Source organism: Petaurus breviceps, unplaced genomic scaffold (assembly GCF_028583685.1).
Source record: "Petaurus breviceps papuanus isolate PSGF00001 unplaced genomic scaffold, PetGlider_PUasm1.0 90750, whole genome shotgun sequence".
NCBI classification, from domain to species: Eukaryota; Metazoa; Chordata; class Mammalia; order Diprotodontia; family Petauridae; genus Petaurus; species Petaurus breviceps.
Window position 1 is genome coordinate 2,771,835 of NW_027187335.1, and position 27,040 is coordinate 2,798,874.

The window sequence follows — 27,040 nt, forward strand, 5'->3', positions numbered from 1 at the left end:
CTGAGGGCAATGGAAGCCTGGGGCAAGGGGATGGGGAGTGGGGAGGCCTGAGTCCTTGGCATCATGGGGACGTGCCCAGCCTGCTTCGAGGAGGTAGTCCCACCCTGATCCATGGAAGGGTAGCTGGCCCCAGACCACATTCCACACCTACTGACCAGCCTCTGATGAACAAGCCAAGCCCTGGTTGCTTACTTGAACTGCCCTGACTGGCCACACCTTGAAGCTTACCCCATTGCTGTCTCTTCCAAAGGGGTGAGACAACTGCCCTGGGGCTGGCGAGGGTCGTCCTTTCTCTAATCCTGGGCATTGTACAACATGGAGTCACGTTTTCCTGAAACCTCATTTGCTCCCTCAGCAGATTTCTGCAGTATTGTCTGTGCTCTGGATTCCAGATGGGCGTGTTCAGTTAGACAGCCTGTTGCAGCCTTTTTCATATTTGTTTCTTCGTTTCTTTGGTGAGGGGAACCAAAGGGAGCATCTACCTCCTGTTCTGTTAGTGGTCAGTTTGGTTAATAGGAGGGAGTGGCCTCTTAAGTCTCTGGTCCTGAGGCTGAGGACTAGACACTTGGGACCAGACCCTTGGAAGTAAGTAAGCCACCCCTCCTTCAGCGGGCAGAAGCTAGCATCGAACCCTAGCTGGACCTGGATGAAGGAGACCCTCTTGCATCTGTCCCCTTCTCTCCATTCACTCAACCATTACATGACTTCAGGCCTCCCTCACGTCTCCTCTGAGCAAAGGCAGCGCTTTCCTTTTTGGCCTCCTTGCCTCAAGTTTCTTCCCTCTCTGATCTACCTTCTTTCCATGAAGTGATTTTTCTAAAACTCAGCTCTCACCAAGACACTCCCCATACTCAATAATTAACCTCCTGTAGCTCCCTATTACATCAAAGGTCCAATAAAAACTCCTGTGTTTTTCATTTAAAGTCCTTCACAACCTGGTCCCTACCTTTTGAGGTTTATTACACATTAATCCCCTTCACAAATGCTATGATCCAGTCATACTGTTTCTTACTCCATCTCTCTTCATCATCCATAGCTGTCCTCTATGTCTGAAATGCAATTTTGCCTCCATTCTCCCTCTTAGAATTCCTATTTTCTTTCAAGATTCATCTTAGGGGGGCAGCTAGGTGGTAAAATGACTAGAGCACTGGACCCTGGAATCAGATCTGAGTTCAAATCCAGCCTCAGACACTTAACACTTACTAGCTGTGTGACCTTGGACAAGTCACTTAACCCCAATTGCCCTACCTTTTTCCCCTTAAAAAAAAAAAAAAAGAAAAAAATGATTCGTCTTAAGCTCTACCTTGTAATAAAGTCTTTCGTAGTACCCTCAATTGCCAGTGCTTCCCTCCTCTGATTTTTTCTTATATTTACTTTGGGCATATTCCATATGTACCTATATATGAATATGTTTATTTCTCTTGATAAAATGTAAGCTCTTATCTTTGCCCCTTATACAGTGCCCAGCACATAGCAGGTCATAAATAAATAAAATGCTTGCTGATTTTATATATATATATATATAGGCAACTATAGTGGATAGAACACCAGGCCTTGAGTCAGGAAGACCTGAGTTGAAATCTGGCCTCAGAAACTTACTGTGTGGCCTTAGGTAAGTCATTTAACCCTGTTTGCCTCATTTTCTTCATCTGTAAACTGAATTGTAGAAGGAAATGGAAAACTGCGCCAGTATCTTTGCCAAGAAAACTCTAAATAGGGTCACAAAGAGTTGGATGTGACTGAACAACATGTTACATATTCCCTTCTTTCACCACTGTCTACTTTTATCCTCGATTCTGTCCCTACAACAACCTAGTTGAGTATACCCCAGACGGCAGTAAGGTGAGAGTAGGGCTGCCTTCACAATTTATATTTTCACCCATTTTCTAATTGTATACAGTTTTAGAGGTTGTACTTCTCAAAATGGCTACCCTCCATTGTGCTATACCCTAATTTGGGCATTCTGCATGTTAGATCCTCCCCTACAATTTCCACAGGCCATTTTTTTTTGTGTGTGTGGGGACAATACCTATGACTTTATTGGTATGGAAAATTCCCAATGATGAAATTCCCTTCATGAATGTAGAAAGGCAACTTCTCTGTAACTTAGAGCTTTAGAGAGTTTCTTGGGGCCACTGAGAGACTAGGTGACTTGCCTGGGATCCCCATGGTGTGGGGTTTACCCAGGTTTCTTGATTCTGAGGACCAATCTCTGTTCACCATGCCATGCTTTCATAAGCCATTTAGTTCTTCCTTAAAAATATGCCACTGTTTTCATAGTTAATAGCCTGAGACACTGGACAACCTATCTAATGTACTGTCTAGTAAAGGGGCCCAATGAAACCAGCAATATATGGAAAGAATGATCCCTGCTCTCTCTGCAGAGGTGGGAGAATACTACCTCTTATCCCAAAGCCAAGGCCACTTATATCTTTGCTCCAAAGGACCCCTTTTATCCTATTTTATCTTGTGCCACTCTCTTTTAGATTATTCCCAATTGAAAAGATCTTTCTGGGTTGTGAGACTGTCTGCAACCTACATAGAGTCACAGAATATGAGCCCTAGAAATTTCTGTGACATTCTAGTTTTCTTTTATCCCTAAACAGCCTCATAAATCTGACCTCATGCTTTTCAAAGTAGGGATTATGTCCTGTTAGCACTTAACAGATGTCATCTCTTGGCAGAAGAGAGAATGAAATGTCTTAGAGCCACTTTTTCTAAGCCAAACCAAAATTAAAAACTCTCTCTCTCTCTCTCTCTCTCTCTCTCTCTCTCTCTCTCTCTCTCCTTTCTCCATCCTTTTCTGTCACCTTTGTCTCTCAGAAAAAAAGGAAAGAAATAATAGAAAGAAAAAAGCAGAGGAGAAAAAAGTATATAATGAAAAGAAACCTGGATTTGGAGTCAGAAGACCTGGATTCAAATTCTAGTCCTGCTTCAGTAAGAAGACTGAACAACTTTAGGCCAGTCCCTTCACCCTCTGGGCCTCAGTTCTGTAACATGAGGAGGTAGAGTCAAGTAATCTCTAAGGGAATTTCTAGCCTTGATTCCATAAATTCCTATGACAATGACTTAGAAGAGAAGAAAAAAATTAAAGTAAATCCTTTATAAAAGAGACACTAGACTTCTGTGTCACACAAGCAATAAGAGGACTAAACATTTTCTTTGACTTCTCAAACCTTCCCAAAACAGAAATTACATACCAAAAATAAAGCAAACATCTGTTGTTTCCATGGTCTGGGACACCCAGAATTCAGAAGAAGGTTAAAAAAAGCCCAAACCCAGAAACTGATGCTAACTGACCCTAAGCTTACTCAGCACCCCTTCCTTACCTCTCACACTACCAGGAAGCAAGGCTGCTCTAATGGATCCAGGGACAACCTGGAAGCACCAGTGCTGCAAAGCTCTGAACTACTAGTGCTAGAGAAAACTGGCTTTGAATTGCCAGTGCAAGGCCAGGCAACTGAGGAACAGGGGGAGCGGACAGGTCACCAGGATAGGACACTATATGTGTGGATGTCTGTGTAGCATTCTTCCAAGTCTGAGGGAAAGAGCACAGTGTTCAGCTGGAGTCAGTTTTGACCCAAAAGTCAGCTGGGGACAGAGACCTAGGCTATTGAATGATGAATTGCTCAGTGTGGGAGAAGGCCAAGATGCTTTGAGATCCAGTCCCCAAGGAAACCACAATCAGAGGGGAGGGAGTCAGGAAATGAGTAATAAGGAAAATAAGGAGGGGGTGGGGAAGACTGAAAGGACCAAAGATTTCAGGAAGAAGAAATTTCAAAAATCTTGAATACAAGCAGATAAATCAAAAGGGAAAACAGTAACAATGGAAGAAAACATGGCCTGCAGATCTAGCAAACAAGGTCAGGCATTATCAAGCCTCACCAAAGACACAAAATAGAGAACAACAGATTGGAAATGCAAATACACAGAAGTGAAGGACAATCCAGAAGAAAAGAAGAAAAGACAATAACATTAAGAGAAAATAAGTTCAGTATGGAAGCAAAACATGTGAATCTCAAAGACAGGATTTGCACAGAGACAACTTAAGGATCATAGGTCTTTCAGAAGAATGACAGGACAAAAAAACCTTAACACTATAATGAAGAAAACAATAGGAAAGAACTTTCTAGAACTAATGAACATAGAAAATGAAATTTCAATTGAAATAATTCACAGATTACCTCCAGGAAAAAAAGTAAACCCCAAACCCAGGAAATCTACAACTTTCCCCTATTGTGGCTAATGCCACAGGAGACTTTGAGGTTGGGGTGATCTCCCAGTAGCCATGTTATCTGTATGCCAGTCCACAAGTAATCTAAGATGGTTTTCAACTATAACTCTCTGGGATCTCCTGATTTTGAGTCAGGGTCTTTAATGCTACTTAATAAATGTTTAAGTAACTTTTATGGTGGCTTAATGATGATGTAATAGTGGTGGCAGTAGTGTGTGTGTGTGTGTGTGTGTGTGTGTAAGTGGGATGGAGACACTGGAAGCATTTAATTAAAAATTGTGAATCACAGACATTTATTGACATGCTGGGATAATCACATAATTAAATAATAATAAAATCACTGCTATGCCACATGACTTGTTAAATAAAATTAACTCTCATTGGGCTCCCCCTCCCCATGCTCCCCTCTTCCCCCATGATGACAGAAAGAATCAAAGGGGTCCTTGGAATGAGAATTTGTAGATTCATAGATTCATGGAGTTAAACCCCAAAGAGTCTTTGAAGTTGTCTAGCAAAACACCTAACTTTATGGTTGAGGAAGTTAGGGCTCAGAGAAATTAAATTACTTAGGTAGTAAGAGACAGGATTTGAGCCTAGAACCTCTGACTTTAAATCTGGAGCTCTTTTCACCCTAAATTGCTGCCTCAATATTAGATGGAAGGGTTCTCAGTATTACTGAGTCAAACTCCTTCATTTTACAAAGGAGGAAACTGAGACCTAGAGAAAGGAAGTAACTTGCCTGGGGGTCATATTTAACAAGTTAGTGGCAGAACCAGGACTAAAACACTGTGTCTCCTTACTATCAGACCAATTCTTTTTTTTTCCCCATATACCATATTGTTTTAGTTGGCTACAAAATAGAATGTCAGGAGAGGGTAGCTGAAACATAGGAAGAGGAGGGAAGGGGATTAGGGGAACATTCTTCTTGATAGGTTCCAGATTAGATTGACATTAGAGATGGTTTGAGTGTAGACCTACTGTGGTACAGGGGGATAAAGGAAAAGATCTCTTGAGGCCACTTCCAATTCCAAGATTTTTTTGACTTCTATAGAATCTAGACCCAACCTTACATGGGGAGGAAAGAAAGTTAATCCCTCGTGGTGTTGATGAAAGTGAAAAATCAGACCTTAATTTACACCACAGGATCACAGACTTAGAACTGGAAGGGTCATCTAATCCAACCCCTCTTTTTAGAAAGCACAGGAAGAAGCAGGTCTTCTGAAGTATAATGAATTGGCTAAAGTCACACTTGTAATAAAAGATGGAGTTGGGATTTGAAACTGGATATTAACTCCAAAGCGAACTTGGCTAGATTAATTCTTTTTTTCAGTCCTAGCATCAGCATTTAGCATCAGCAACCTAAATAAAGTGTGAATGAAAGGAGAGGCTGGGAGCATTCCATCTCCTCTAAATCTATTGACTGATTTCCCATCAGATTAATTGTCTGATTTCTTACAGATTCCAGCCAAGAAGATGACTACCCATGCCATCTGGGTCCTGACCCGATGTCCTAGATAGTTCTTTGTAAATGGCCTCTACTTTCCTGTTGATGGGTAATTAATAAGCATGAGGGCTGAGGTACAACATCATATTTCTCCTTCTACCCAGGGTTGTTGTGAAGATCAAAGAACTTAAAGCACCATCAAAATGCAAACTATAATAATAACAATAATAATTATTACTATGTCTAATTCAGTACATGTCATTCCATTTAAACCAGCAGAGAGGTCTGAAAAGCATATCTTTTTTTTCCTAAGAAAAAACCTAGATGTCCTTCCTTTAGGTCTATTGGCCTGAATTGCATGGCTAGTGAAATCGATACCAATCAACTTTCTTTATCATTGTTCTGCTGTCAATAGTTACTGTCCCAGAGTAAGGATAAGACAAGCTTCTCAAAATGGACTGGGTAAACCCTCAGGATGCCAGACCACTAAATAGAGTTTCCTCATTCTACTACATTCCTTTGCTCCTGGAAAATGCTAAGAGAAGATCATAGACCCAGAGCTGGAATTACCTTATAAACCATCCAGTACAACCTTCTCATTTTACAAACAAGAAAACTGAGTCCCAGGGAGATTATGTGACTTACCCAAAGTCAAGAATTAGTTAGTTCCTCTTGTGAGTCTCTGAGCACACACAGTCTCTTACTGGAGAAGTTCAATCCTATTCAAGGTGGTTTTGTATTTATTGAGTTATCTGAGTGGAAATTAATTTTAATGGCAAATGTGGAATTTTCTGTTACTTGACTTTATTGAAAATGTATTGATGGTCCATGACAAAGTCTCCATCAGAGTAAACCTGTGCAGAAATGCCTTCTGTGGATTTAATGTTCTACCCAATCTTTACCCAATAGCTTCATGATAATCCTGTTTTAATAAAATCCACTTAAGGTTGGAATACATACAAAAGAAGTGTTTCTATGTCTGAGGAGCAGGCTATCAGTGGTTTACTAAATTAATAATGAGAATATGATGTTTATGAAATCTATTCTTTTGTGAGGACATGGATGAATGGTATGAGTCAAACTGAAATAGAGGGAAATCTCTTATAATATGATAACAATGGACATTTTCCCATGATTTGCACCTTTTAAAAAACCCATTAAATCTCCCATGTTGTTAATGGCCAGAGTTTCCTCACTTTGGATTGCTTTCCCTACAACCCACCCTCATTTCTCAGAAACATTTAGCACATGTCCCCATTGCTTACTGTGAAACTATATTAAAGAGGCAGAAGGAAGTCCTTTTAAAACAAACAAACAAATAAACAAACAAAAACCAACTACCCCCAGCTAACGAGTCATTAACACCCTCTTTAGTCAGTCAGTAAGTCTGTAAGCATTTATTAAGTGATTATGATTCCTATATGTCAGGTACTATGTTTTAAAGATGCATTATCCTCCTCTCCCAATAAACATGTGTGAGCACATGCACACACAGGCATTCACACAGAGCAATTCCACAGGGGTTCCTGTATAAGGCATTACTGTGGGCTTATCATGTTTAGAAATGTTTTCAAGACTGACGATTAAATGAACTGTAATAAAATGCTCTTTGAAAAAGTCTTACCTGGCTTGAGGAAAGCCTGTGCTTTCAATACTACTCTCTACACTGAAATATAATGAGCAATACACTAGTCAATTTACTAATTGTTTGCTAGTGAGACTATGTACCCTCAGTTCCCAGAGAAAGCTAACAAATGGGTCAACTATATATTCATAGGCTGATCAAAGCTAAGGGCATAATCTGTGGCTAGGGAAAAGGGGCTGGCTGAGTGAGCCCTTTAGGAAACCGAAGCCATGACACTAGCCTCCCAAATATAACCAACTGGGTCACAACCATTCTATTCATGCATGAGCTTAAAGTAGCTGAGAGAGTATGGTTAGATCAATGCTGACCTATCTTCAATTCTGAGAAAACAACTCAAAACTTGCACTGCAAGTGATGATGTAGATGGGGTGGCAGGGTGTGGGACTTGGGAAGATGGAAAGGGAGGATCAGTAGCTTTGGGTTCACAGGCTGAGCACCGTGTTTGTTTAAGTTTGTGCTTTGTGGCACAGTGGAAAGACCCCCTAGCTCTAGAGGCAGAGGACCTGGATTCGAATTTCTCCTATGCCACTTCTGGCCCATTCGACCTTGGGCAAATCACTTAATCCCCCAGGACTCAAGTTTCTTCCTCTGTAAAAGGATTAGATTGTCTCTGAGGTCTTCTGGCTTTAAATCTGTGAACCTCTGATTTTTCTGTAAGTGAATGGTTGAGAAAGAAATAAATCAGCTGAACTGATGAGATCAGGGGAAGTTTGGATCCCTCTACCTTCATATCTAAAATCCCTTGTCCTGGGAAGCTCCTATCTAAGCTGGCTATAGTATGTTGACTGCCATCTCCTAAGAGATTTAGCAAGTTTACTCAAGTGAAATATATAAATCAGATGTTCTTCACCTGGGATCTGTGAATTTGTTTTCTTTTAATACTTTGATAACTATTTCCATATAATTGATTTACTCTGTAATCTTAGGTATTATATTTCATGCATTTAAGCATATCAATTTGAGGAGATCTGCAGACTTTTCCAGGCTGCCAAAGGGATCCCTGACACAAAGAACATTAAGAATCATCAGTATAAATCAACAAGGAATGTTATCACTTGGACAAAGTTTTTGAAAAAATAAGGTAAAGTCAAAAGGAACTCAGGTTGTGAAAATTTAAGAATCCAAAGAAAAAAGAAAATGATGGACCATGAGGCCATGTTACTAGTCATCAGTTCCTTTTTGACTTGGATTCTGGCAAAGCCAGGGAAGGGTTGGGGATATGAAATGGGACTAGGGGAGGGGTAGACCAGCTGAGCCTTCCAATACTAAATCCCTGAGGCCTGCTTATTACTATAACGAAGGGTGGACTCCCATTCCTGCCATTGGAGGGGGATGTCTACATTGACAAATAAACATTGTTCTGTCTAGAAGGATGCTTTTCAACCATAAGAACTGAAAGAGTTAGAGCTGAGAAGGGGTTTTTATAGAGCATGTGGTCCAAATCCTTCATTTTACAATGGAGAATACTTTGGCCCAAACAAATGGACATATTTTCTCAAAGTCACACAGCTTATGAGGAGCAGCATGGAATAGTTTCTAGACAACTGACCTCAGAACCAGAAAGATCTAGGTTCAAGTCCTACCTTTGACACATATCAGCTGTGTGACCCTGAGCAAGTCATTTAAACTCTCAAATGTGTTAGGTAACCCTATGAAACCTGTTATTTGCAGAGAAGATGCCAATCTGCCCTGGCAGGGGGAGTTTCTTCACTTAGCAGTTCTATGCACCAAGGAAATCACAAGTTCAATTTCATCCCTATTCCTATCACACAGGTTATAAAATATCAGAGCCAGGATTCAAATCGAGGTCCTTCCCTTCAGATCCAGAACTCTTTCCCTTATATTCTGAGACCTCCCTGCCATTTGCAGAATGGCCGCCCAGGATTTGGGAAGCTCAGTGGAAATATAGGAGTTCCTCCTAACATTGCCTCGAGATAGAGAAGCTATCTTCCCAGGGTTGGCACTGGAATGGCTATATGTGGTGGGATCTGCACTGGCCTCTAGATGAGATGTCCTGCCCTGTTTCTGGAGGATAAAGAAGGACACTCATCCAAACCATAGTAGGGAACAGTGGTGCTATTTTTGCCCTGGAATAACAAGGCTTCTTGACTGGGGAGCTCATTAAATACCTACATTCACACGGAGGCTTATGGGAGTAGGACGGCCAATATTATTAGTCACAAGGCACAGGAGAGGTGCAAAAACAGTACCTGCCATCCAAGTAGCATCACATAACAGACAACTTGGGATCCCAGGGTCTGATTTAGAAGGCTGATGCATATACTGAAATGATTCTTTACCTTCTCTAGAAAACAACTGCTATCCATTATTATTATTATTATTATTATTTTGGCAATTAAACTGTTGATGGCTAGAAAAATCGAGAGTATATTTCAAGCTTTGTGCTACGGCCTGGGACCTGGGCAATGGGCAATTGCTGTATCTACTTCTAAATCTGGGGGCTGGGGAGTAATACCAAGACTTTCTACCTCCATCTCACTCACCCACTTACAAATCATGCAATTCAGTTGAACTGAGTGAACTCTCTTGCTAATTGCCTCTTATTGGTTTGGCTAAAAAGATGAAGCATGGGAATAAAGACAAAGCATTTTTATTCCCATGCTTGGGGGGTGGGGGAGTGTGCGCAGCAGGGGCCTTCTTGAATACATAGAAACTGGGGCCTTGCTATTCATTTCAGAAAGCCAGGATAAGATCTCATAATTTTCAGAAATATGCATCCTTCTAACAATATTGAATCCCAAGAAACCCTGTTAGTAATTGGGAGACCTCAATTTCTGAAGTGATTTCTTGACTGTAATTCTGTTTTACAAACCCAAATTTCATTTAAAAAGAAACAAAAGAAGGTGGAAAAAAAATAGTGACCATCCAGGAGTGCAAAAATTTTCTCCAAAATGATGCAAACTCTCAATTTTTTTTGGTGGTGTGTTGGGAATGGGGGCTGGGGAGGAGTTCTTTTCATGACCACATGGATTCTTGTATTTTCTCTTTTAAGAAAAGCAGGGACTGCCTGAAGCCTGATGACTATGAACTTTCTGTCTGGACTCCCCTCTCTGGCCTGCCTTTGCAAGCCTTCAATAATTACCCCTCCAGCACACACCATAGTCAGAGGGTTTTGCTTTCTCACTGACTTGTACACAGTTCTAGGGAGGGCTGTTGCCAAAGCTATCATGTGATTTATTGGTCCTCCACTGGGACAAGGGGGGAACAGATATCACTTTGTGATTCAATTCGAAGGGGGCTGGGTTACTATTTCTAGGTGGAATAAGCTAGTATGTACCAAGTTCAAACATTTGAAGAGGGAGGTTAAGAAATCCTGAGTGCGGGGTGTAAGGATTATTCTGTCCTGGGGCCGTACAGACGTCGTCTGAGGCAGGGAGCAGGAGAAGAAAGGAGACATTGTGACCCATTTCCAACACCTCCTGTGTGTAGAGACGGAAGTGCCTGGCCTGTAGAGGGACACGCGCAGAGAAAAAATAGGAGAGTTACAACATGGCACTTACATAAACAACACCAACCCGGCATAAAACATCTAACAAAATTACATGACTTCAAGCTTGGAATTTTTATACAACATAAATATTAGGGTTCAGCCCATTTAATAATGCTATATAAAATCAAGATTTAAGGCAGTAATGTTCCACATAAACGCCGAAAACAACATTTATGCTCGTTATAAAAAAAAGCAGAAAATGATTGAATTCTGTGGGGTTTTTTGAAATGATGAATATAATTATGTGGAACAGCAAAAATGGATTGAATTAAAAATCCACTACTTTCAATTTAGGTTGGTTAGGGGGGGAAAAATGCAGTTTCTGGCCAAGGACTGAGAAAATTTTACTAGCATCAAAAAAAAAAAATTGTTGCATGCATTTAGGCAGCCTTCTCCGAACATGTATATACAGCCCAAGAGAGTCACCAATGAAATGTGAGCCCCTTCGAACCTGCTAAGCCAAAGAAATCCTTTAATAGAATTGACTATCTTAAGGAGAGCTAGTTCGTCATTCCAAGAGTGGCTCCAACTGGAATAATATAGCTGTCTGCTTAATGACTCTGCTGTCAGCCATCTATCCATTCTGCAAATATTTCAACTCAACACACATTTATTATGTGTGCACAATGAGCAAGGCACTGTGTGTGAGCGTGACAAGCTCTGGTTATAGACTTCGTTCTGTACCATACTGGTGACAGTGCTATGTTGACCTTGCATTTCCAACTTAAAATTGGATTATGGCAGGGATAGAAGGGCTCTCTCGAAATTAACCAGTTCATCCCATTGCTTCCAGGTGGGTCAGTCCCAACAGGGACTGATTTCTAGTGCTTTTTAAAGATAACTTTTGAAAGAAAAGGGCACATCCCACATACTTTTCCCACTATTGGCAAGGTCTTTCTGCTTATAGACTGAATCCTTTGGATTTGTATTTAGGGAAGATGGAGAACATTTTATGGGGAAAACCATGTCAACTTAATCTTTAAAACATTAACTCAGAGGATTGAATATGATAAGTTATAGAACTTCTACGTTTGGATTAGGACCAGAAAACCCTCTGATAACAAGTATTCTGTATGAGGTAAGAGCCCATGGCCTATAATTTCAAATAAAACCACCTTTTAAAAGAGCTGTAACTAGGGTGGGGTGATTAGGGCTTTATTCCAGGGTGTCAAATTTAGAGAACACTGAATTTAGTGGGTATCATCGTATTCATACTTTTTTTAGCATAAACATAGAGAACTTAGTGCCTAGTTCACAAAAATAATTACTTAAAATAGGAAGCTACCTAAAGATGATGAGCTGGGGGTAAGTTACTTTTATTGCCTGTCCTCTACACACTTCCTACAATTCCGTTCCTGAGGGTATATCTTACCCTGCTTGTCCTATGCCTAGTTTGTTGTGCTTGTCTCTGTTGCAAATGTTCCTTGTTATAACTCTGCTTTTTATTAGGTATGTGTGTTCATGTATGTGTACATATATATGTGTGTATGCTATGAATGAATGCATCTGAATCCCCAAACAAGTCCTTGGTTCTTCTATGCTGTTGAGGTTAAGTGCACTTGGACAGAACCCAGACCAATTTTTTTTGGTTTTGTTTTTTTAGGTTGGGTTGGTCCCAGTAGGGACTGGATGACCTCAAGGGGAGGGTGAGAAAGAGTTGTAGTGTAAGAGTTAATGAGAGGGGGAAAGGAACAGAATGCAGAGGCATTTATTCATTTAGACCTTATATTAACAATATGTAAATATTATTCAAGATAGCATTCAAACACCTATTACTTTTGTTCTGACTGCCTGAGTACTTTTTGTACAAAGAAGATCAATATTGTAAAATAGAATACCTGGTGTAGAGGTAGATTGATTTGTTTCAGGAGAGCCTTCACTGCCATCTGGAGTTCACAGAACAATTGAGTGGGGCAGTCAGAAGCATGAGCTATGCTTTCCATAGATTCAGGGACAGAAAGCTTCTGGATCCATTCCCACTCATCTCTGCATGGTCAGTCAAGTTAAAATTAGAAATAAAACAAAAGTTGAGTACACAGCTGAGAACTCACAGTCATATATATGTGCAGAACCTGGTATAACCCATTTGTGGTGGTGAAAACTTATCTGTGAAGGTGTAACTCGAGCTGTTTACCACCTAAAGACAATTCCAAACTAGATCTCCCTCATTCAGGCCGCCTTTACTACCAAACCCAACATGATGAGCAGAGGGCAGATTTTCTTTATATGTGTGAACATTCCCAGGTCTTAGCTTTGAAATTTTTCAGAATTATCTTCTTGACCATTGTTCTTTACTTGCAGATCTTCCCAGAGCTCTCAAGCCCCACCTTCGACCTCAGGGCATTTGGTGCTTAGTTCAATGATTGGGGGAACCGCTCGGAGCTCTGGTGCCAGCTGAGGCAAATCAATTCTAGGCTCATTGGAACCATGGAGACTATCCTGGTTTTCTTTCTCTTCCAGATGCTTAAAGAAGGGGGAAAGGAGGAATCACAACAGGCAACTTCATGAGGAAAACAGGGGCACAACTAGCCTTGGTTCTAACCAATCCTTACAAATGGTCCTTTTGACAGCTTCATAAGATACTGGGAAGACCTCTATGATCTGAGGCAGACCCAGGAGGATAATTTACACAATGACAATATTATAGAGAAAAACAACTTTGAAAGACTTTAGAACTCTGAGGACTGCAATTATAAAACAGAGTGCAGAGGGCTGAAGGTGAATCACGCCACTCACCTCCTGTCAGAGGAGTGATGTACTTAAAATCCAGTATAAGACATATACTTTCAGACGTGGTCAATGTGCAAATTCATTCTGATGCACTATGTGTGTGCAGTGGATAGAGTGCTAGATCTGAAGTCAGAAAGACTCATCTTCCTGAGTTCAAATCTGGCCTCTAACACTAGATGTGTGACCCTGGGCGAGTCACTTAACCCCATTTGCCTCAGTTTCCTCATCTGCAAAAGAGCTGAAGGAAATGGAAAACCATTCTAAGTATCTCTGTCAAGAAAACCCCAAATGGGGTCACTGAGAGCTGGACGTTCCTGAAACAGCTCAACAACAATATCAGCAAATGTGTGTTTGCTGTGCAGAATTTTTTTAAAAACAGAGTTAATACATATTGGAAAAAATGAAGAAAAAAGAAAAATACACAAACAAACTCGCTGTCTTGTCCCCGTTCTGCTTGGTTTGAAGTTTCTCCCAATGAACATCTGTCTACAAAGGTCACACAGTAGGGAAGGTTAAGGGATAGTCATGCTGGTGGGGAGCACATCTGATCCACACACCTACAGGAGACAGCCTGTGAGGAGTGTGAAAGCTTCGCAGTCAAAGTACCCATGCTCAGATTCCAGCTTTGCCACTTATTACCTGTGTGATCATGGGCAAAGCACTTAATCTCTCGGGGCTTCTGGGCATCTATAAAATGAGGAAGTAGGACCAGATGATCTCTAAGACCCCTGTCAAGTTCATATCTAGGGTCCTAAGATCTAATGTTTCTGTTCAGAGAAGCTTCTAAAGGATCACTGAAGGGGTCTTGGGAGCCACACTATTTCCCACAGCTTTTTCTAATGTTTCAGGGACTGAGAAGATGCCCTTAAAATCCCCAAAGGAAAACCCTCCTCCTGAGGAGAAAAAGGAAGTAATGAAAAATTTTCCACCTATATGTAATCCCTACATGGGGCCTCCTTGTGAAAGGTTATGACAGTCTGGCCATTAATCTGTGGGTCAGAGAGCCAAACTGATTATGGTATAAACCAGGGGTGGTGAACCTGTGACCTTAAGGTCACATGTGGCCTTCTAGGTCCTTAAGTGTGACCTTTTGACTGAATCAAAATTTTATAGAACAGATTGGATTCAGTCAAAAGGCTGTACTTTAAGGACCTAGAAGGCCACATGTGGCCTTATGGCTACAGGTTCCCCACCCTTGGATAAACTTTTAATCAGAAAGCATACTTTCTTTTCACCAATCATCTCTTTGCAAAGTCTCTATTCTCATACTCACTGTACTATTCTAATTCCTATACAGGGAAGGGAAACATATACCCTTTGTTCCAGTGAGAAAGGAGACCCAAATGATAATGAAACTACATTTGTGTGCATGTCCACCTTAAATTTACTGTCAGATGTCACAAAGGCCTTCAGACTCTACTCTCAGAAAATGAACATTCATGACTTCTATGGGTAATGAGGGAGATAAAAAATGAACTATATTTGATTGACATGTAAGATAAAACTCAAAGGTTTCAATGATCAAAATTATTTTGGGGGGACCTAAAACAAAGTATAAGTTAGCAAAGAGAGGGAGTATTGTATATTGGTCTTGTCTCTGACACATATTAGCTATATGACCATGAACAAATGACCAGACCTATCATCATGGTGTACTATAGATGATTTGCCAATTGGTATTGATGGATGGAATTTCCTACACTGGTATCATCATAGATGTAGACTCATTCCCCACTCCCCTTCTCCCCCCAAACTGGTACAATTGTCACTAAACACCTAGTTTTTCTGGCACATCAAATACTTAGCTGACCATCCTTCAACAATCACTGCTGGGTGACACGGTAGGATTGTCATGAGAGTGATAGGCATTTGTGGCTTTTGTGAACCAAACTCTGACTAGTGACCAAGGAGATGTGTTAGGATTACCATTGGAAGAGTGAATACAAATCAGTCTGGTGCTCCTTCTATGTCCTTGTGGGGATGGGTACAGGGCAGGGAAGGGTGGGTGGAGCGACTGAACCTGCTGTTTATTGATGTAGGGAACCCCCAGTTGAGCAAATTCCATCTACTAATGCATATTGGCACTGCTTCAACCATTTTTTGGAGGGGGGAAGACAAGGCAATTGGGGGTAAGTGAATTGCCAAAGGTCACACAGCCAGTGTTAAGTGTCTGAGGCGAGATTTGAACTCAGGTCCTCCTGACTCCAGGGCTGGTGCTCTATTTGTTTCAACCATTTAAGACTGGCAACTTACAATCTTAGAGAGTGACCTTTGACAATTGGAGGTTAAGTGACTTGCCCAGGGTCACACATAGTGTACATATTTGAAGTGGTACCAGAACCCAGGTCTTCTGGGCTTCAAGGCCTGATTTCTTATTTTGTCTTGTTTTCCTCTTTTTCCCATAAATTATTATTTCCCCCCAGGCCTTTTGACATTTGTAGCTTGAGATCAGAGAAAAGAATAATAAGATGCTTCTGAAGATCACCATGTTTTTCTACTTTCACCTTTAAGACTATACTCAATACATGTTCTTGACAGGAAGGTGTTCAAGAGGACAGTGGTAGCGAAACTTATACATGGTGGGTGCACTGGATTGGATGCTTCCCCTGTTGCCTTTGAGACGTGAAGTCTTGTTGCATGGCTATCCTGAGAATTAGAAGGAGGAGATGGTATCTGGGGGCTTCTAGGCAAAGATATGGGGACTAATTGCTATCTGATCTGGCAGACCCTAAGCCAGAGGACTGATTATTGGACAGAAGCATTTGCTTCAGCTATGGCATATCATTTGGTTTTCTCTTTGGGCACAGGAAGCAGAGACAGAGGTAAAAAACTGATGGGGGACCATTAATTACTGTTTCAGTCATAATGCCCAGGATTGGGGAGACCAGGTGGCACTGGCCCTGGAGTTAGAAGGACCTGATTTCAAATCTGGCCTCAGATACTTGACACTTACTAGCCATGTGACCTTGGGCAAGTCACAACCCCAATTGCCCTCCAAAAAAAAAAGCAAAAAAAACCTCATAATGCCCAGGATGCTACATACCAGTGAAGGAGCCTATTCAGAGGCCATTTGCCGCAGTATGAGTACCAGATGGGAAGCAGCAAGGTCTGGAGGAAAGCGTGCTGGATTTGGAGTCCAAGGACCTGAATTAAATTCTTGCTCTTCTACTTAACATTTATCTGATCTTGGGCACGCTATCATTTAACTTCTCTGGGCCTTTGTTCCTCATTTATAAAATGAAGGCATTTGGACTAGATGGCCTCTAACATCCCTTTCTGTTCTTAATCTATATTTCTATGACAGTTATAGGTGGTCAATGGGACCAGAGTATGACAAAATCAGTCAGTATAGATACTCTTGCCAGGCCAGTGAGAAGGCAAGGAATCATTGGTCTTCTTGCTTTACTTGTCTCTGGTATGCAGAGCTGACAGCAGGTGGGTTCTCAACATGGGACCCCTTTCCTTGATATTTGCTCTAATCTATTGTAGAGGCAGAGGTAGGTAATGAGTGTTTCTGAATGATTTTTCCAACACCCTAAGAAAGAATGCTGGAAGGAGGTTATTGGAGAAAGTTTTGAGGGGTCAAATAGGTAACAATGCATGATGAGAAGGCGTAAGAGTTCTCCTTGCAATTTTGCCATATTTAATAAACTATGTGACCACATTAAATTAATTGCCTATGTAAATGTCTATGTCTCACTCCACTCTGCATCTGCTATTCTGCCTGGTTTCCATTCCATGGAACAAGATGCACCTCCCAAGTTAAGCTCATCTCCTCATCCTGCTGTTAAGTCAAGCCTTGAGTGACACCACCTCCCTTAGCCTCTTCTCCCTTCTGATTGGAGAGATGGAGGGTGGAGTATTGAACTCCTCCCAAAGCCTTCCTTTATAGAGAGTAGAAACTGGACTTTTTGGCTCACTGTACACTGTTTCATTTTTTTTTTTAAATATTGAGCATGATTCAATTCTTTTGCTTTCAATACCAGAGAGCATCATGGTATGGTGGAAAGATTTCTGAATTTGGAGTCACAAAACCTGTGACAAATGTCTAGGCCCTCTAAGGGCTGCTGAGAATTATTACTGTAATTTTAATTGGGTACTTGCTGTAATGCTGGCTTGTGTCACCAGAACCGGGCAACATTTTAAAAAATGGTGGGGTAAATGCCCTCAATGCCAAGCTCCTAGGGCATTTTCAAAGGATTCCTGTTTTTGTTATTGTTCCTTCTTCCTAGAAAAAGACAATAAATGTGGGCAACTCTCTCAAGGCCCTCAGGGCATCTCCCTCATATAGTCTAGGGAGAACCTACCTTCAATGTTGCCCTGGGGAAGTTCTCTTGCAAATCGTTCATCTCAGTGAAAACTAATCATTGAATCCTATGAATGATTTGGCAGAAGGAACCCCTTGCCCTCCCCCCAAGCCCCTCCAGATAACTCACTTGGAAACATTGCTGTTGTCTCGGATCTTTACATGGCAGAGAATGTTGGGCAATTTCTGGGTGACAAGGACTTTGATCTGATCTACAGAACTGCAGAGTTTCAGGTAACCAAGGTATAATCCAGGAGGGAGACGCTGCTGGCTCCTTTTCTGGTAGGACAAGATGTCCTGAGGGAAGAAAAAAGTTTCACCAGGATGTTTGGAATTTTCTCCTTGCTGAGCCTAGGTCACAGAATGGTTGGTTCACTAATACAATTTGGCTCAGAAATCAAGATTGCTGTCATCATTGTTGGGGACTTGTAGAGTCTTACATTTAGGTTTAAAATAATCAGCAGGAACAGGATGGGGGAAATAAAACTAGGTTTCAGTTCAGTATTTGTCAGTGGGGTGGATATGGCACAGAGCCTGGCTCATAGTAGGTGCTTAATAAATGTGAATTAGACAATAAACAAAAATGAATGAAATCTTAGACTTTAATGAAAGTCATAGTGCCCTGAAAGAAGTAAGTGGGAATTTCACCTGTCTTTGCCCTTACCAGTTCATGTCGAGAATATTGTGTTTAGTTCTGGGAGCCATATTTTCGGTAAGTTAGAGAACAATCAGAAAAAGTGAAAAGAAGGGTGAAGAGATTGTGCTGTAAGAGTATCCACTAGGGCACTTGGGTGTTGAATCAAGAAACAAGTAGTCTTTGGAATGATCTGATGTCTATTTTTACATTTTTTTCAAGGATTATCATGTGAAAGAGTCGGAATGTCAATTAGAAAGCATTTATTAAAGTGCTTACTATGTGCCTAGCACTGTGATAAAGGAGGGGGGCAAAAAATATCAGTCCCTGCTCTCAAGGAGCTCACATTCTATTGGGGGTGGAGATAACATGGAAACAGGCAGGTACATACAAAATATATGCAGGTTAAATGGAAGGTGATTGCATAGGGAAGTAACCGCAGGGGTTTTGGGGGGGGCGGGGGAAGGGGAGATATGGAGAAGGAAGGCCAGAAAAGGCCTTTTGCAAAAGTCAGGATTTGAGGTGAGTCTTTCAAAAAGCCAGGGAAGCCAGGAGGTGGAAGAGAGGAAGCTCATTCCAGGCCTGGGGGAGGGACAGTGAAAAGTCATGGAGTAGGAATGTGTTACATGAGGAACAGGAATAAAGCCAAGAAGAGCAGGATTAAGGAGTATGTGTTGGCCATTAAAGCTTAAGTAGAGCTGGAAGACTAGAAGGCAGCAGGGCCAAGTCAAAGGGGGTTTTGTGTTTGATCCTTTAGGCAACAGGGAGCCACTGGAGGTGATTGAGCAGGGATATGACATGGTCAGACTTGTACATCAGGAAGATCATTGACAGCTGAGTAGAAGGACTGGCGTGGGGAGAGCTTTGAGCCAGGGGAGACCCACCAGGCTCTTGTCATGGTCCAGGAGCGAGGTGATGAAGGCCTGTAGCAGAGTGGTGGCACTGTCAGAGGGGAGAAATGGGAGTCTAAGAAGGATGCTTGAAACATAGAAACCACAGGATTTAGCAACAGATTGGATATGTGGGTGGGGAGTCATGTCTGATGCCCAGCTTGCAAACCTGCCACTGTGCACGGAGCTCCATGAGAGAGGCAGGGGTAGGACCCACAGGGGGAAGGTTACACAAAAGAAATTTAAAGGCAGTCTCTGTCACTGGAGAGAGAACTCATAGTCAATTGGAAGGACAGAACCCACTAAAACAATAATAATAATTAATATTTATGAACATTTTAAAGTTTGCAAAACACTTTGGATATGTTATTTCCATTTTTCTTCATAACCCTAGGAGGTAGGCTCTATTATCAATCTCATTTTACAAATTGGGAAAGTTCCACCAAAAGACATTAAATGATTTACTCAGGGTCACTTAGGGAGTATCTAAATCAAGATTTGAATTCAGGTCTTTTTGACTTGAAGCAAGGACTCAATCCACTGTGCCACCTAGCCAATTGTTAATGTCTCCCATTCTCGATGATTGACCAGACATCCTTGACATTAGCTAAGCAGTCATATATATCAGTTCTTTCAGGACCAGAAGATGTAGTTCTTCTGAGTTAGATGGCTTTGATTCACCAGAGGCTCTTGCAATCTCCTTATTAATTTTACTTACTTAATTAGCTAATTAATTAACTACCAATTAGCCATTTTTTTTGTTTTGTCCTTTAGAGTCACATAGGTTACTTCAGTTCACGTAGTGCTTAGACTTAGGAAGACCTTTCAAATTCTGAGTGGTATACCTCATAGTTGTGTGATCCTGGACATGTCACTTAACCAGAGTTGTCCTGAAGCCAGCTGTAATGGGAACTGGTTGTTAAATGCTCAGCATGATGGGGCAACTAGGTGGTGCAGTGGATAGGGCACCGAGTCTGGAGTAAAGAAGACCTGAGTTCAAATCTGATCTTAGACACTAGCTGTGCGACTCTGGGCAAGTCACTTAACCTTGTTTGCCTCAGTTTTCTCATCTGTAAAATGAGCTGGAAAAGGAAATGGCAAACCACTCCAGTATCTTTGCCAAGAAAACCCCAAATGGGGTCAGGAAGAGTTAGACATGACTGAAAATCAACCGAACACCACCAGCAAAGGGTCAATAAGCAATCTTATCAGTGCTCTGCAAGATAGCGTGGAAGATAGAACCTTGGACTTGGAGTTCAAATCCTGTCCTAGGCACGGCATGGGACCCTGGTCAAGTGTCTCTGAGCTTCAATTTCCTCATATAAAATGGGGATACTACTAGTACCTACCTCACAGGGTTGTTATAAGAATCAAATGGGTTCATATATGCCAATTGCTTTGCCAATCTTCAAGTGTTAAGTCATGACCAGGTGTTATTGTAGGTACTATTTGCTTGCAGAATTGAAGGGATACTAAAATTTCATATTCACATTGCACTTTATAGTTTCCAAAATATTTTCCTAGAGCTCTACTTTGACCCTTACAACAACCCCATAAGGCAGACATCATGCCCATTTAAAAGATAAGCAAACTGAGATGCCTGGAATGCTGTGACTTACCCAAGGTAACACTGCCAGTATGTGATGGATTCTAGACCAGGATTCTTCTGATCCTAAATCTAGTGTCTGTCATAAAGCATAAGGTTGGCATCATGCTATAAACATGTAAACTATTATTATTTTTAAAGGAGTGCTGGCCTATATAAATCTGAATTATATAGTTATTTATGTGATGCCATGCAAGGTGAGGGTCACTGAAAAACCCATCTTCTTCTGATCTAACCTAAATCTATGGTCCTATAATTTCCCTCAGTTTAGATTTGCTGATCTCATGCTGCTGTCTGAAATTGCTATCATTGATGCCATTTCTTTGGATCAAGGCAGCTTGGTCTGGAAGAAATCTTTGATGAAACTAAAAATTATACATTGGACAGACTTATCAAGTTAATAGATCAACTTGCCCAGTAAGGGGACACAGTGAATCAATTCAATTGGAATGAAGCCAAAAGGTGAGGGGGATGAAGGATATGGCATGGGAGGGGGAGAAAAGATTTGTCCCTGAAAAAGCAAGTCTGAGGAAGTCATTCTTAAGTTAGTTTTGAGGGATGTTTAGTGACTTGGTTGTATCATGAATGTACCAGAAGCCTGGGAGATAGGCAGGCATACTCAGCCAATCAATCAATCTTGATTGATGGACTCAAAGACCCTTCCCACTCTAAATCTATGGTTCTATAATTTTCTTTGGGAAGGGTTAGCTAATCAGAGTATTTTGTCCAGTTTTCATAATCACAATTAAAGAACAGAAGCAGAAAGGCTTAGAGAAAATAACAACTACTATTCACAGTGTATGTTTATATGGCATTTTATCATTTACAAAGTAATTGGCATCCATTGCCTTAATGGTCCAGTAGAATTAAGATCTTTGTAGATAGGGGCCTTTTTATTCCTAGTACCTTGCATTGAACATTTTTGTTGTTGAATCATTCCAGTCATGTCTGACTCCTCCTCACCCCATTTGGGGTTTTCTTGGCAAAGATACTGTAGTGGTTTGCCATTTCCTTCTTCAACTCATTTTATAGATGAGGAAACTGAGGCAAACAAGGTTAAGTGACTTGCCCAGGGTCACACAGCTAGTAAGTGTCTGAGACCACATTTGAACTCAGGAAGAGGAGTCTTCCTGACTCCAGGTCCAGCACTCTGTCCACTGTGCCACCTAGCTGCCCTGATTTTGAACATAGTAGGTTCTTAATTGAATGGAATTTCTACCACAACATACTCGGAAGGAAGTGGTTAAAGTATTATCCTTATTTTACAGATGAGGAAAATGAAGCTCAGAAGTATATGCATCAAACATTGTGGTCACCACAGTCCTGTTGAAGATTGTGGTACCTGAATAGGACTATGCCATCATGGAACCTACAATTGGTCACACTTTCAACAGGAAACTCAGCAAGTAGCTAAAGGCCTCCTGGGAGAGTTCTGGGTGTGTGTATATGTTAGGGTGGGGGCAAACTGCACAGTTTGTGCTAGTCATGTTAGGCACTGTGGGGACTGTCCAGCCTGCCTGGGATCTTGGAAGTCACTAGGCCTTATCTCTGGCTTCATGCTGACATCTGAGCCTTGGCTGGGCCCTTTGCCACGTAATGAGTACCTCACTTCCAGGAGTGCCGACACTTGCCTGGAAACCTGCCCCAGTGGTTCTATACCCCAAGAAAATGACCTGTAAAGGGGTGGGGCAAAATGGGGGGAGGGTTCAGAGGGGAAGAGAGAAAACGACATCAGGCAGGAATGTGCCAGTCAGCAGGGGTAAATTTTCCACTTGGATCTGGGTGGAAACCTGATCCTGCCTCTATTTTTGGTCTCCTCTAACAACCTTTGCCCAGATTGGAATTTCTCTGCACCTGTAACACATTTTTAATGGAATAAGTCTAGCAGAAACCAGGTATTATATCATGCTGGGGCCTGAAGGGTATTTCTGGGAGCAATACTGAAAACCAAGGTAGCCCAGACCTCAGTTTATCCCTTTGGGGATTAGTGTATTAGTCACCCTGTAAAAGCTCAATTGATTATGATTTTTTAAAAATGTTTCCTTGAGCATGTGTTTATAAATGATGAAAAAGAAATCTGCAAATGAGCTAGTGGGATTTTCCTCTGCCTTCTTTATCAATTTCATATGAATCAGAGTCCTATAAAATCTAGAGGCTTTGGTTTTTTTTTCCAATTAGCCTTCCTGGCCCACACTATAGCTTGTCAGGGCTCAGGACAAAACAAAAAATTGAAACACACACTCATACTGGGCAACCTTTTGGCTAGGGATTAAGTAGATTAGTGGGCTGGATTGCTTGATTGGTCAGAGCAGACCTAGTGGTGCTAATGGGACCAAGGTTGGAGATTTGATTCTTTTATGGTTTTCTGACTCTTTCCTTCCCTCCCCTCCCCTCACTGTACAATTCAGTTGTACCAGCCTATTTGCTGTTCCTCATGTACAAAGTGTTAACTCTAGTCTCTGTACCTTTGCCCTGGCTGTCTTCTACTCCACCTTCCCCTCTTGGAATCTCTGCTTTTCCCTCAAGACTCAGCTGAATCTCCTCTCCTTTATGCAGAAGACCTCTCCCGGTCCCCCTAGCTGCTAGGGCCATTCCCTCTTAGTTTCCTTTCTATTTATTCTAAATGTATTTTGTATTGCTCTCTCTCTCCCCTCTCTCTCTTTCACTCCTCTCTATCCCCCTGCCCCTTTCCTTCTCTCTCTCATTCCATCTCTCTCTTCCCCTTTCTGCTCTCTCTCCTCTCTTTCTTCCCCCTTCTTTTCTCTCTCCTTCACTCTCTGAATATACAAATACTCTCTATATTCCCTCTCTCTATTATGTGTATATATAGATATATAACATATATGTATATTCTCTGCTGTTTTCCCCTTTCTCCCCTTCACATCTCGCCTTCATCCCCCTCTCTATACACTTTCTATGTACTCTTTATACTTTATGTAGAATTGAAGATAAATATATATTATACACATATTTGTATATATGTGTGTGCATATATGTGTGTATACATATATGTACGTATGTATACTTCATTAGAATATAAGGCCCTTGAAGGTAGGTCCCTACTGTATTACTGGTTATAATGGAATGGAGAAAAAACAGGAATGGAGTGAGAGATTATGGATGGTTTGATGAAAACCTTTTCTACTACAAGAAGACCCTTTCAGAGCACATACTCCCACTGAGGGTACACTTCCTATCCTTCATCCCTTAAAATGATCTCAGCAATGAACTGAAGCAGATTAGCAAATGTTAGTGTCAGATCAGAACACTGTTGGAATTTCCAGGAATTAACTGTCTGTAGCCTTCTTACTTTGGAACAGCCTTCCACCATTGGTCACTTTCTCCCATTAGTGGCTTCCTCCTGGAATCTTCATTTTGAGGAAGGGCCTTAGGCTAGCCATCCTTAGTTCCTCTTCTGGCTATGATTATGGCCCTCCCAATTTCCCTCATTGCTTTTTAGATCCCTTTTATAGGTACTGTCTTCCCTTGTTAGAATGTAAATTCCTTGAGGGCAGAGAGAGTGTTTCTTGTTGCTTGTTTTTCTATCCCCAGTGCATAGCACAGTACTGGGCAAATATTAGATGCTTAATAAATGTTTGTTGACTGACTGAATAATCAGTTGACTAAATCACTCAGACATGTGCTAGCTGTGTGACCCTGGGCAAGTCATTTAACCCCAACTGCCTCAAAAAAAGTCAGTTGACTAATGGTGCCTTATTTCATCTTTGTAGTCGCAGGTCTAAGCTAATGTTTAAAGAGGGTGGGAGGGAGAGTATACAAAATATATTTAGGATAAATGGAAGGGAACCTAAGAGGGGATGACTCTAGCAACTAGGGAGCCTGGGAAAGGCCTCCTGCATAAGGAGGTTCACCTGAGTCTTGAAGGAAGGAAAGATTCCAAGAGGGGAAGGTGAGGATGGAGGACCTTGGAGTAGAGGACAGCCAGGGCAAAGGTACAGAGACTAGAGGGGATACTTTGTACATGAGAAATGCCAATGTCTTTACTTTTGACCCACAGGGGATGTTATTTACCTAGTTACAAATCCAGAGTCACAAAATTCCAGCATCGGAGAGGACCTCAGCAGCAAATGAGGACATCCTGTACCTGAAGCAAACCTCCTTCTACTAACTACGTGATGACTGGTTATCTAGTGTCTGCTCAAAGATCTCCAGCCTCTAATGAGGGGGAAGGAAGCTGCTGCCTTCCCTGTCCTCCATTCCCACCACCCCTCCATGGCAGCCCACTCCACTACTGGATGACTCATTGTTTGGATGTTTTCCCCTCCCATAAAGTCTAAATTTGTATGTACCTTAGCAACTTTTATACATTATTCCTAGTTCTGCCAAGAAAAACAAGCCCAATCAACTTTTCACCGGACAGATTTTCAAATACTTGATGACAGCTGCCATGAATCCCCCACCATCCCTAGTTCCTTCACCTGATCCTCATATGGCACAAAGACCTCTCCCATTCTGGTTGCTCTCCTCTGGACATACTTTAACCTAACAAGCAATAGTCTTCCTCCATTGAAGTCCCTAAGACTATTACAGTTCTGTTTTAATGTCATTTTCCTATGGTCAGTAATAATTCCTCTACCCATTTACCTGCCTCCATAGTTATGTCTTAGATTATGACCTCCTAGGGGACGGGAGAGAAGCTTCAACCATGTTATTGTCTTTGCACAGTGTCTATCACCTAATGGTCATTTAGGGATGTGGACAGTCTCAATTCTCTTTACTTCTGGGTATAGGGAAGGAGTCAGTTGATATGGTGGGTAGAATCCGGAACTTGGAGTTAGGAAGACCTGAATTCAAATTATGACTTTTAAGTCAAACACTACCTGTGTGACCCTAGGTGAGTCACTCAACTTTTCAGTTTGTTTCTTCATTTGTAAAATGAGAATAATAATAGTGCTTACTTTAGAAGATTTTGTGATGATCAAATAATTATAAAATGTTTTGCAAACCCTAAAATACTATATAACCATATATATACACGTTATTATAATTGCTGTTTATGTTATTATTTCCATCATTATAAATGAGGACTCTTTTCTTAGCCTTACAAGATCTTGGCTGCAGGTTTTCTGTCCTTGATATAGAGCTGATCAAGCGCCTTCCCCTACCTCCCACCCTGACTTGTTTCACTATTACTCACTAAAATGACTCTTGGTATTTAGTTATTAAAGCTCTTGGTACAGTGTAGTGGCCTCCAATCAATTCTGAGTGCTTACTCCTATCAATAAAACATCTTTGAGCACACATACCCCTATGCCCTACCTGTGGTAGAGCCTTTTGAACTTGTATTGGTCTGATCAGCCACAATTGAACACATTTTACCTCGATCCCAACATAGTGAATGCATTATGGTCCTCTTTGAACACCAAGGATCAACATCCAACCCAGAATATGTTTACATTTATTTATATATCATAATCATATGCTACTATGATAATAGATATTTATATTATTAAATTTATACAAAATAGACATCTTTAAAAAGCATGAGAGGAAGATAAAATGATATTTGATTCTAGAGTCTGTAAGAAACCACTAAAGTTTATTGAATAGGTGAATGATGTGACCAAACTTGAAATTTAAGAAAATCACTGGCTGCAGAGTGGATGATGGATTGACCTGAGGCAGGAGACCAATTAGAACTCTTTGAAATCATCTAGGTGATATATGATGAGGGTCTGAACTAGGGTGGTGGCTGTATGAGTGAAGAAAAGGGAATGTTTGGGAGAAAGGCTGCAGCAGTAATGATAAGACTTGGTAATTGATTAGATCTGTAGTTTGAGAAAAAGTGAGTGGTGGAGGATGTCAAGGTTGTGAACCTGGTTGACTAAAGGGTTGTGATATCCTCTAAGTAATAAGGAAATTTGGAAAAGGGGTAAGTTTGAGGTAAATGCCAAGGTGATGAGCTCTGTGATGAAGATCACAACCCATCCATGCCTTTTCATTTCATGTTACTTTTTCTGGCTAAAACAAAACAAAAAGGTGAGAGGTAGGACTCTTATTCAGTGATCACTATTGTATT

General features: G+C 41.2%; 1 protein-coding gene across 1 annotated transcript in view; it reads right to left on the bottom strand.

The window, feature by feature from the left end:
- ANKFN1 (ankyrin repeat and fibronectin type III domain containing 1) overlaps positions 1 to 27,040 on the bottom strand; it is a 177,383-nt gene that overhangs the window by 19,596 nt on the left and 130,747 nt on the right. Inside the window, exons 12-14 of the mRNA XM_069067384.1 lie at positions 18,001 to 18,167; positions 12,673 to 12,820; positions 10,622 to 10,790 (exon numbers count right to left, since the gene is read on the bottom strand). Of these exons, the coding sequence (XP_068923485.1) occupies positions 10,622 to 10,790; positions 12,673 to 12,820; positions 18,001 to 18,167 (484 nt within the window). The remainder of the gene's footprint in view (positions 1 to 10,621; positions 10,791 to 12,672; positions 12,821 to 18,000; positions 18,168 to 27,040) is intronic.